Consider the following 12,777-nt stretch of genomic DNA (forward strand, 5'->3'; position numbering starts at 1 on the left):
TTTCATATGTATCTGGCAAAGGCATGAGAATAATATACCCGAGTGGTAGTATTGTGAAAATGGTATTATACTAAATTGTATTATGGATACTGGTTCAGCCTTGTTCTGGAATTGTGTGAGTCATGTGATTTCGCCCTCTTATCAATCTTGCCTTATTGTGGAAAGGGTCTATTGACATGTGTTTCACTGCCTCAAAAAGTTGTCCCCAATGGTTTGCATCATAAAGTCAGCTACATGTCGGTTAATTCGACCATATTTAAAAAGTCCATGTCATTAACCCATTTATGCCTGGTGGACTCTCCCATCCTACTAAATTGGATCAATTTATTTCCAAAATTAGGGATGTCTAGAATATTTATTTTTATATTCAGAATATTTCTTACAGAAATTCCTTTAAGCAAACAGGGCAGACCCTGATGAGACGCCACATCATGTGGCGTCTCATCTGGGTCTACGCTGTTTGCCAAGGCCTTTTTTCTAGACGCTAGGCATAAATGGGGTAATGTCATTCGGTGTCTTACATGATTATTATTAATAATTTATTACTTTTAATTTATGACATAAATTACAAGGAGTATCTTAATAAGTCTTAATATGTTTTTTTATATGTAATGAACAGAACATTGGCAAGCTCTGCCTTGACTGCTGCTTCATTCTTGGTGATGGATATCATACTGGCAGCCCCCATATTTTTTAGAAACTGCTATACCTCTGCAGGTCATATTGTTAAAAATCATGGCCATTAATCTGATTATTAACCCTATAAAACTTGACAGTAAAACCACCATCTGTAACACTTTTACGGTGGCATAGAGGTGACATTCACTTCTCTCTTTTTTAAATTGCTCTCCTCTTTTAAGCTCACCTGAGCACAACGTGCTCATGGTGAGCTTTTGTGATTGCCTTTTGTCGGTCTTGCGTTGTCCGTTGTGCGACGTGAACATTTGCCTTGTTCACTCTCTAGAGGCTACATTTATTGTCCAATCTTCATGAAATTTGGTCAGAAGATTGGTTTCAATGATATCTTGGATGAGTTCGAAAATGGTTACATTTGCTTGAAAAACGTGGCTGCCAAGGGGAGGGGCATTTTTCCTTATATGGCTATAGTAAAACCTTGTTAACACTCTAGAAGCCACATTTATTGGCCAATCTTCATGAAATTTGGTCAGAAGATTGGTCTCAATGATATCTTGGATGATTTCAAAAAATAATTATGTTTGCTTGAAAAAAATGGCTTCCAAGGGGCGGGGCATTTTTCTTTATATGGCTATTGTAAAATCTTGTTAACACTCGAGTTTCTTTCTTGTGGCCACGAGTTAGCTATGTCGTGGCCACGAGATAGAAAAAAGAGGAGTGCAAAACTAAATAAAAGCGGCGTACAATTAAAAAAAGAGCGGTGCTTCTCTTTTTTTAAAATTGCTCTCCTCTTTTTAGCGGGGCTGTTTTCGGAGAAAACCCGAGATATTGTCATAGCCAGCTCGTCCGCCGTCCAACATCCGCCGTAGGCGTCGTGCTAAAACCTTAACATTGGCTCTAAAATCAAAGTGCTTCCACCTACAACTTTGAAACTTCATATGTAGATGCTCCTTGATGAGTTCTACACGCCACAGCCATTTTTGGGTCACTAGGTCAAAGGTCAAGGTCACTTTGACCTCAATATCAAACTTTAACATAGGCTCTAAAATCAAAGTGCTTCCACCTACATCTTTGAAACTTCATATGTAGTTGCACCTTGATGAGTTCTACATGCCACACCCATTTTTGGGTCACTAGGTCAAAGGTCAAGGTCACTGTGACCTCTTATATAAAACTTTAACAAAAACCTTAACATTGCCTCTAAAATCAAATTGCTTCCACCTACAACTTCGAAACTTCATATGTAGATGCACCTTGATGAGTTCTACACGCCACACCCATTTTGGGTCACTAGGTCAAAGGTCAAGGTCACTGTGACCTCTAAAAAAAAAAAAATCTGACAAGCTTTCGCAGTCGAGCGTGGCACCCGTTATGCGGTGCTCTTGTTTCTATCTCGTGGCCACGAGTTAGCTATGTCGTGGCCACGACTCAGATAGAATAAAGAGGAGTGCAAAACTAAATAAAAGCGGCGTACAATTAAAAAAAGAGCAGTGCAGTAAATAAAGGAAGAGTGCATTCAACAAAAGAGGAGAGAATTTTTGCTATCTCGAGATCCCAAGTTAGTCAGCCAATCAAGTTTTGCGTAACATGTGTAAATACTGTGATTTCAGTTTTGTCCTGTGTGTTGCTTTTGTTCTCATATATTAATATTTAAAACTGACAAAAGCTAACCGCTTACGTTTGGCCCCTTGCCTTGAACTTGCAATATATTTTGTATAGCATATGGTAGATTTTGATTTAAAAAAATGTGTTCCAATGTTCAACATTTGCGATGGATGTAAATGATTATCAAATTCTATTATTGTATTCTTTAAAAAGAAAACATTCTTACCGGTACATTCCTTAGCCAACTAATAATATGAGGCAGGTCTTAAAAACTTGGCTAATAATGCATGTGCTTAATGTGTTGATCCAGATTATTCTCTGCACAGGCTAAATCAGGGGACAACACTTTCAGTTTTAATGGATTGTTGTGTTTAAAAAAAAGTATTTCCTCAACAAAAATTCAATCTATGCAGAATGTGCAGTCCCTAATAAGCCATTTTTCTCAGAATGCCCTCATATTGTATGGTATAGCTGTTATTAGACTTCACATTGACAGTAACCAGGTGGATGCTGGACATTAATTTAAGTAACCCATTTATGCCTAGTGGACTCTCTCATCCTTCTAAAGTGGATCAATTTATTTTCAAAATTAGGGATGTCTAGTATATTTATTTCTATAGATCGAATATTTCTTACAGAAATTCCTTTAAGCAAACAGTGCAGACCCTGGTGAGACGCCGCATAATGCGGCGTCTCATCTGGGTCTACACTGTTTGCCAAGGCCTTTTTCTAGACGCTAGGCATAAATGGGTTAAGTATCACTTCATGAACACTGGCTTAGAGTTGACATTTGCAGACAATAGGCTTTAAAAAAGATATTATAAAGACGTTGATTAAATGATGCTGACAACAGTTCAAGTTGTGGTCATAAAGTACGCCACAACGTACTGTTATGTGGCCACTTAACATGATGTTATGTGGCAACAATATGATGTTAAGTGGCCACAAAATATTGTTATGTGGCCACAAGTTGCTGTTATTCGGTCACATGTTACTGTTAAAACAGTTATGTGGCCACAAGATTCTGTTACATGGCCACAATTAACCCATTTATGCCTAGTGGAATCTCCCATCCTTCTAAATTGGATCAATGTATTTCCAAAATTAGGGATGTCTAGTATATTTATTTCTATATTAAGAATATTTCTTACAGAAATTCCTTCAAGCAAACAGCACAGACCCTGATGAGACGCCACATCATGCGGTGTCTCATCTGGGTCTACGCTGTTTGCCAAGGTCTTTTTTCTAGACGCTAGGCATAAATGGGTTAAGGTATTGATATGTGACAGACCAAAAGGTACTGTTATATAGCCACTAGATACTGTTATGTGGCTACACGTTCAATAAAAACAGCCACAAGAACTCATCAATGCTGAAATGTTTCACTATGGATACACCATGCTTTGATTTATTGGGACCAAGGTGACAGTCATACCACCTCTATGCCTCCTTGCATATTTATGTAAGCCAACCATTACTGTATCTTTTGCTGTTATTGCTACTTAGTTAGGCTGTCATGTTATATGAACCAATCACAATCCACCCAATCCTCTTACAAATTGAGTTCCTGCTGGGCGTGAGATATTGAATTACAGAGCTGGTATTGACTTAAGATCCAACCCACGCATTGACACCATTGACGTCATACACTAATCTGAGAATATTGGAAGTCTGCACAAGTATATTGGAGTAACTGTGGCTGCCTGATACGCAACACAAACAAGTTTTGATTTGATTCAACTGGTGGCCTTGTGGCTCATACGTTGTGTGTTGATTAAACTGGTGGCCTTGGGGCTCATCTGTTGTGTGTTGATTAAACTGGTGGCCTTGGGGCTCATATGTTGTGTGTTGATTCAACTGGTGGCCTTGGGGCTCATATGTTATGAGTTGATTCAACTGGTGGCCTTGGGTCTCGTATGTTGTGTGTTGACTTACGTAGTGGCCTTGGAGCTCATATGTTGTGAGTTGATTCAACTGGTGGCCTTGGGGCTCATATGTTATGAGTTGATTCAACTGGTGGCCTTGGGGCTCATATGTTGTGTGTTGATTCAACTGGTGGCATTGGGTCTCATATGTTATGAGTTGATTCACGTAGTGGGCTTGGGGCTCATATGTTGTGTGTTGATTCAACTGGTGGCCTTGGGGCTCTTATGTTGTGAGTTGATTCAACTGGTGGCCTTGGGGCTCATATGTTGTGTGTTGATTCAACTGGTGGCCTTGGGGCTCTTATGTTGTGTGTTTATTCAACTGGTGACCTTGGGGCTCATATGTTGTGTGTCGAATCAATTTGTGGCCTTGGGGCTCTTATGTTGTGTGTTTATTCAACTGGTGGCCTTGGGGCTCATATGTTGTGTGTTTATTCAACTGGTGGCCTTGGGGCTCTTATGTTGTAAGTTTATTCAACTGGTGGCCTTTGGGCTCATATGTTGTGAGTTGATTCAACTGGTGGCATTGGGTCTCATATGATGTGAGTTGATTCACGTAGTGGCCTTGGGGCTCATCTGTTGTGTGTTGATTCAACTGGTGGCCTAGGGGCTCATATGTTATGAGTTTATTCACATTGTTGCCTTGGTGCTCATATGTTGTGTGTTGATTCAACTGGTGGCCATGGGGCTGATATGTTGTGTGTTGATTCAACTGGTAGCGTTGGATCTCATATGTTATGAGTTGATTCACGTAGTGGCCTTGGGGCTCATATGTTATGAGTTTATTCACATTGTGGCCTTGGTGCTCATATGTTGTGTGTTGATTCAACTGGTGGCCTTGGGGCTGATATGTTGTGTGTTGATTCAACTGGTAGCGTTGGATCTCATATGTTATGAGTTGATTCACGAAGTGGCCTAGCGGCTCATATGTTGTGAGTTGATTCAACTGGTGGGCTTGGGGCTCATATGTTTGGTGAGTTGATTCAACCGGTGGTCTTGGGGCTCATATAATGTTGTGTGTTGATTCAATTGGACGCCTTGGGTCTCATATGTTGTGTGTTGATTCAACTGGTGGCCTTGGGTCTCATATTGTGTGTTTATTCAACTGGTGGCCTTGGGGCTCATATGTTGTGTGTTGATTCAACTGGTGGCCTTGGGTCTCATATGTTGTGTGTTGATTCAACTGGTGGTCTCGCGCTCATATGTTGTGTGTTTATTCAACTGGTGGCCTTGGGTCTCATATGTTGTGTGTTTATTCAACTGGTGGCCTTGGGGCTCATATGTTGTGTGTTTATTCAACTGGTGACCTTGGGGCTCATATGTTGTGTGTTGATTCAACTGGTGGCCTTGGGGCTCATATGTTGTGAGTTGATTCAACTGGTGGCCTTGGGGCTCATATGTTGTGAGTTTATTCAACTGGTGGCCTTGGGGCTCATATGTTGTGTGTTGATTCAACTGGTGGCCTTGGTTCTCATATGTTGTTTGTTGATTCAACTGGTGGTCTCGCGCTAATATGTTGTGTGTTTATTCAACTGGTGGCCTTGGGGCTCATATGTTGTGAGTTGATTCAACTGGTGGCCTTGGGTCTCATGTGTTGTGAGTTGATTCAACTGGTGGCCTTGGGGCTCATGTGTTGTGAGTTGATTCAACTGGTGGCCTTGGGGCTCATATGTTGTGTATCAATTCAACTGGTGGCCTTGGGGCTCGTATGTTGTGTGTCGAATCAATTTGTGGCCTTGGGGCTCTTATGTTGTGTGTTTATTCAACTGGTGGCCTTGGGGCTCATATGTCGTGTGTTTATTCAACTGGTGGCCTTGGGGCTCTTATGTTGTGAGTTTATTCAACTGGTGGCCTTGGGGCTCTTATGTTGTGTGTTTATTCAACTGGTGGCCTTGGGGCTCTTATGTTGTGTGTTTATTCAACTGGTGGCCTTGGGGCTCATATGTTGTGTGTTTATTCAACTGGTGGCCTTGGGGCTCTTATGTTGTGTATCAATTCAACTGGTGGCCTTGGGACTCGTATGTTGTGTGTCGAATCAATTTGTGGCCTTGGGGCTTATATGCTGTGTGTTGATTCAACTGATGGAGCTGGGGATTGAAAGTCGTGTGTTGATTCAACTGGTGACCTTGGGGCTGGTATGTTGTGTGTCGATTCCACTGGTTGCCTTGTGGCTCATATGTTACATGTGGGTTGATTCCACTGAGGGCCTTAGGAACAGAACAGATAATTTATTAAGACTTGCACATAGTACATCGTCTTCATAATATGTGTACATAATATACAAGAGGTCTTGTGTCAACATGGTAATGACAATGTTAGCAATACATGTTTAATCTTATATATTCAAATAAATAAATTTCAGTAACAATATACATTTATAAAGTAGTAAGCAAAGGGGATGTAATCTAATATATAACAATAACTTAATTTTCTATAACAGTATACATTTATAAAGAAATAAGCAATTAGGATGAACACATATATTTCTATAACAGTATACATTTATAAAGAAATAAGCAATGAGGATGAACAAAAAGACTATTGTGATCCTTCGACAATATTAAAAAGGGACTTATATGTTATGTGTTGACTCCACTGGTGGCCTTGGGCCTCATATGTTGTGTGTTGGTTCCACTGGCGGCCTTTGGGCTCACATGTTGTTTGTTGCTTCCACTGGTGGCCTGGGCCTCAAATGCTGTGTGTTGATTCCTCTGGTGGCCTTAGGGTATATATTGTGATGGTATCTACAGTTTTCTTATGGTCTTACAGGCTTTAGATACTATAGAATAGGTCTTTACTAGTTTAAGTATATCAATTACTTCACTATAATAATCCCCCATACGAATTGATTAAAGGAGATATAAAATATAAATTGTTGCACTACTGCAGCTGTAAAACAATTTCATTTTAATTTATTCTGAAATTGACTTGTGCTGTAATTTACAAATGTAACGGAATGAGGACATTTCTTAACCGGAATGAGGACATTTCTTAGAAGCAGAGTGCTAACAATCTGTTTACTTCAACATCACTTATCACTCTACCCACCCTGCTAACAATCTGTTTACTTCAACATCACTTATCACTCTACCCACCCTGCTAACAATCTGTTTACTTCAACATCACTTATCACTCTACCCACCCCCACCTAGAAGTACCCATTGGAGGTATTTCAATAACATTTGTTTCTGCAAATCTATAAGGCTTTTTCAAGTTTTCCTTTTCTTCCTGAAAGTAATTACTCTACTTGGGAAATTGTTATTGACCCATGGAAGACAAGATGTGTATTGATTTCTGTAGAAAATATTGGCTTTGACATGCAACTGTGGTCATTATTGGATTTGTAATGAAAGAATGGGAATGCCATTGTGCCCTGTTAGCTCACTTGAGCACAGCATTCTCATTTTAAGATTTGGTGATTGGTTTTTGCCTGTCATTTGTTGTCTGACTTTCAACTTAAACATTTGCCTTGTGAACACTGTAAAGGGGCAATAATTGATAAATGTTCATGACATTTGGTCAAAATATTTGTTCCAATGATTTATTGGCATAGATTGAAATAGAATCACATTGGGTCATAATTATAACTTGCTCCTTCAATAAATTAAAGACAAAGCTAATGAACACTCAATTATTGCAGAATCTTTATGAAACTAGCTGAGAACATGTGTCCCAACCCTATATAATGCATTAACCTGGGTTGCATGTGTTTTAATAATTAATCACTTATAATGTCAAATTAAAGAAAAATATTGTGAACATTCTAGAGACCTGATTTATTGCTCAATGTTCATGAAACTTGATGAGAGTATTTGTTGCAGAGTTGGTAATTTGGTCAGGTTGGCTAAACAAAGTTACAGGTCAGATGATTGAAAAAGCTTTTGAAGGCTCCCAAGGCCACGTTTATTTCTGTATTTTCCTAAGCCGCAAAGCATTGGTCCCAATGTTCTGCTGGCCAAGGTTGAAAGTAGGTCATATGGGATAAAAATGTGTCACTTGGTCAAAGTAAAGAAAACAATAGTTAACACTCTAGAACTCACATGTGTTGTGTAATCTCCATGAACTTTGCAATAAATAGAGTTTAATGATTTTTCAGCGGTCAGCAAGATACATGGTTCTGGTTCATTGAAAAACAATGTAAGGAGGGACTGTTTTCCTTATGTTGCTGTAATGAAACGATTTGATTACACTTGTCACATTTTTAACCACTAATCAAGAAAATTGCTCATAACATCAACAAATTGTTTTGTTATGATATCTAGGCTGAGTTGGAAAATTATTGGGGGTTGTTAATTATAAACTTTGCTAGAAGTTGTAGTGGCATTCTCTTGTGATACCTTGTGAACACTAACTGCTTAGAACTGTTGAGTTGCTTGTGTTCTCAGGTAGGTGCTTTTGGCCATTTTGTTCGTAAGGACTTTGCCAGTCATGAGTTTTTATGCTCCCCTTCAAAGAAGAGGGGGTATATGGCTTTGCACATGTCGGTTGGTTTGTCGGTCTGCTGGTCCGTCCACTAGGTGGTTTCCGGATGATAACTCAAGAACGCTTGGGCCTTAAGGATCATGAAACTTCATAGGTACATTGATCATGACTCGCAGATGACCCCTATTGATATTGAGGTCACTAGATCAAAGGTCAAGGTCATGGTGACCCGAAATAGTAAAATGGTTTCCGGATGATAACTCAAGAACGCTTAAGCCTAGGATCATGAAACTTGATAGGTAGATTGATCATGACTCGCAGATGACCCCTATTGATTTTCAGGTTACTAGGTCAAAGGTCAAGGTCACAGTGACCCAAAATAGTAAAATGGTTTCCGGATGATAACTCAAGAACGCTTAGGCCTAGGATCATGAGACTTGATAGGTAGATTGATCATGACTCGCAGATGACCCCTATTGATTTTGAGGTCACTAGATCAAAGGTCAAGGTCATGGTGACCCGAAATAGTAAAATGGTTTCCGGATGATAACTCAAGAACGCTTAAGCCTAGGATCATGAAACTTGATAGGTAGATTGATCATGACTCGCAGTTGACCCTTATTGATTTTCAGGTTACTAGGTCAAAGGTCAAGGTCACAGTGACCTGAAATAGTAAAATAGTTTCCGGATGATAACTCAAGAACACTTAGGCCTAGGATCATGAAACTTCATAGGTACATTGATCATGACTCGCAGATGACCCCTATTGATTTTCAGATCACTAGGTCAAAGGTCAAGGTCACAGTGACCCGAAATAGTAAAATGGATTCCGGATGATAACTCAAGAACGCTTATGCCTAGTATCATGAAACTTCGTAGGTAGATTGATAATGGCTGGCAGATGACCCTTATTGATTTTCAGGTCACTAGGTCAAAGGTCAAGGTCACGGTGACCCGAAATAGTAAAATGATTTCCGGATGATAACTCAAGAACTCTTATGCCTAGGATGATGAAACTTCATAGGTACATTGATCATGACTTGCTGATGACCCCTATTGATTTTCAGGGCACTAGGTAAAAGGTCATGGTCACGGTGACCCGAAATAGTAAAATGGTTTCCGGATGATAACTCAAGAACGCTTATGCCTAGGATCATGAAACTTGATAGGTAGATTGATCATGACTCGCAGTTGACCCTTATAGATTTTCAGGTCACTATATCAAAGGTCAAGGTCACCGTGACCTGAAATAGTAAAATGGTTTCCGGATGATAACTCAAGAACGCTAATGGCTATGATCATGAAACTTCATAGGTACATTGATCATGACTCGCAGATGACCCCTATTGATTTTGAGGTCACTAGGTCAAAGGTCAAGGTCATGGTGACCCGAAATAGTAAAATGGTTTCCGGATGATAACTCAAGAACGCTTATGCCTAGGATCATGAAACTTCATAGGTACATTGATCATGACTTGCAGATGACCCCTATCGATTTTGAGATCACTAGGTCAAAGGTCAAGTTCACAGGGACCCGAAATAGTAAAATGGTTTCTGGATGATAACTGAAGAACGCTTATTCCAAGGATCATGAAACATGATGGGTAGATTGATCACGACTCGCAGATGACCCCTATTGATTTTCAGGTCACTAGGTCAAAGGTCAAGGTCACCATGACCTGAAATAGTAAAATGGTTTCCGGATGATAACTCAAGAACGCTTATGGCTAGGATCATGAAACTTCATAGGTACATTGATCATGACTGGCAGATGACCCCTTTTGATTTTCTGGTCACTAGGTCAGAGGTCAAGGTCACAGTGACAAAAAACATATTCACACAATGGCTGTCACTACAACGGAGAGCCCATATGGGGGGGCATGCATGTTTTACAAACAGCCCTTGTTTTATCTAGCAATTCAATCGTCAAGGATGACAAACATTAAAGCATGAAGGAATGTTGATTTGTTTTCTTTTATTTCAAAGGCCATTAAATGAAACAAAGTGTAGTAAATATAATGCATATCAAAAAGTCAGCTTTACTCTCATGTGAACTTTTATATGAGCCACTTTATGTGCAGTCCACACTGGCTAATCATCAAAGACACTTTCTGTTTATAGTGGATGTTTTTCTTAGAAGGGAGTTCCTTTAAATGAAAATTTCCATAACGTAACATACATACATGTGCGTGAAGTGTCATCCCTGATAAGCCTTGCAAACTACACAGGGATGACAGTTAAGGCAAATATCTGTATGTTTGTCTGTTTGTGTAGGTGAAGCAGATTATGGAAGAAGCTGTGACTCGAAAGTTTGTCCATGAAGAAAGCAGCAGTATAACCTCCCTATGTGGTAAGTTCTTGAAATAATACTAGATTCAAAGCATGTTGTATTGTGTATTTCAAAATATTTATGAACAATAGTGAAATATAAACGTGATTAAAAATGTCCACATGCATGAATTGTATTTTCACAACCCCTGAATAAGGTACAAGTGGTGTCAGGTATAATATTTTTTTGACCGGATAATGTTTTTTTGACCCCTCAATAAGGTATTGGCGGTGAAAGGTAAAGGTGGTGTCAGGTATAATATTTTCTTGACTCTTTTAAGGTAAAGGTGGTGTCAGGTAGAATATGTTTTAGAACCCTGAATAAAGTAAAGATGGTGTCAGGTATAATATTTTCTTGACACCTGTCAATAAGGTAAAGGTGGTGTCAGGTATAATATTTTCTAGACCCCTGTAAGGTAAAGGTGGTGTCAGGTATAATATTTTCTTGACCCCTGTAAGGTAAAGGTGGTGTCAGGTATAATATTTTCTAGACCCCTGAATAAAGTAAAGGTGGTGTCAGGTATAATATTTTCTTGACCCCTGTCAATAAGGTAAAGGTGGTGTCAGGTATAATATTTTCTTGACCCCTGTAAGGTAAAGGTGGTGTCAGGTATAATATTTTCTAGACCCCTGAATAAAGTAAAGGTGGTGTCAGGTAAAATATTTTCTTGACCCCTGTCAATAAGGTAAAGGTGGTGTCAGGTATAATATTTTCAAGACCCCTGTAAGGTAAAGATGGTGTCAGGTATAATATTTTCTAGACCCCTGTAAGGTAAAGGTTGTATCAGGTATAATATTTTCTAGACCCCTGTAAGGTAAAGGTGGTGTCAGGTATAATATTTTTTAGACCCCTGTTAGGTAAAGGTGGTGTCAGGTATAATATTTTCTAGACCTTTGTAAGGTAAAGGTGGTGTCAGGTATAATATTTTCTAGACCCCTGTAAGGTAAAGGTGGTGTCAGGTATAATATTTTCTAGACCCCTGTAAGGTAAAGGTGGTGTCAGGTATAATATTTTCTAGACCCCTGTAAGGTAAAGGTGGTGTCAGGTATAATATTTTCTAGTCCCCTGTAAGGTAAAGGTGGTGTCAGGTATAATATTTTCTAGACCCCTGTAAGGTAAAGGTGGTGTCAAGTATAATATTTTCTAGACCCCTGTAAGGTAAAGGTGGTGTCAGGTATAATATTTTCTAGACCCCTGTAAGGTAAAGGTGGTTTCAGGTATAATATTTTCTAGACCCCTGTAAGGTAAAGGTGGTGTCAGGTATAATATTTTCTAGACCCCTGTAAGGTAAAGGTGGTGTCAGGTATTATATTTTCTAGACCCCTGACTAAAGAAAAGGTGATGTCAGGTATAATATTTTCTAGACCCATGTAAGGTAAAGGTGGTGTCTGGTATAGTATTTTCTAGACCTCTGTAAGGTAAAGCTGGTGTCAGGTATAAAAAAATAATTGACCCCTGAATAAGGTCAAGATGGTGTCAGTTTGTTTAAGTGATCATTATCTGTATCAAAACATGTCCAAATATTAACTCTAATGTTATGATATAATATGCACAATAACTCATCTAAGTTGTTAAGACTTGGCTTAAAAAGTCAAGCTGGAGGGCATAGCCTGCATGTAGTTTTACATATAGTTTTGTATTTGTAAGGGGTGTTAGAGGCAACTTTAACATATAATCTTGTAATTGTCAGGGGCATTAGAGGAGTATTTTACCTATTATCCAGTGTTTGTCAGGGGCTGTAGAAGCATGTTTTATTTAAACTCTTGTAATATTTGTTAAGTGCAGTACATTCTTGAGGCCTGCTTACCTATTATCTTGTATTTTTGGCAGGCTGTAGAGGCATGTTTTACATAAAATCTT

The 12,777-nt window shown here is 39.2% G+C and overlaps 1 protein-coding gene across 1 annotated transcript in view; it reads left to right on the forward strand.

The window, feature by feature from the left end:
* Positions 1 to 12,777, forward strand: part of LOC127840180 (small G protein signaling modulator 1-like) — a 94,407-nt gene that overhangs the window by 5,193 nt on the left and 76,437 nt on the right. Inside the window, exon 2 of the mRNA XM_052368679.1 lies at positions 10,863 to 10,938. Coding sequence (XP_052224639.1) covers positions 10,863 to 10,938 — 76 coding nt within the window. The remainder of the gene's footprint in view (positions 1 to 10,862; positions 10,939 to 12,777) is intronic.

Source organism: Dreissena polymorpha, chromosome 1 (assembly GCF_020536995.1).
Source record: "Dreissena polymorpha isolate Duluth1 chromosome 1, UMN_Dpol_1.0, whole genome shotgun sequence".
NCBI lineage: Eukaryota > Metazoa > Mollusca > Bivalvia > Myida > Dreissenidae > Dreissena > Dreissena polymorpha.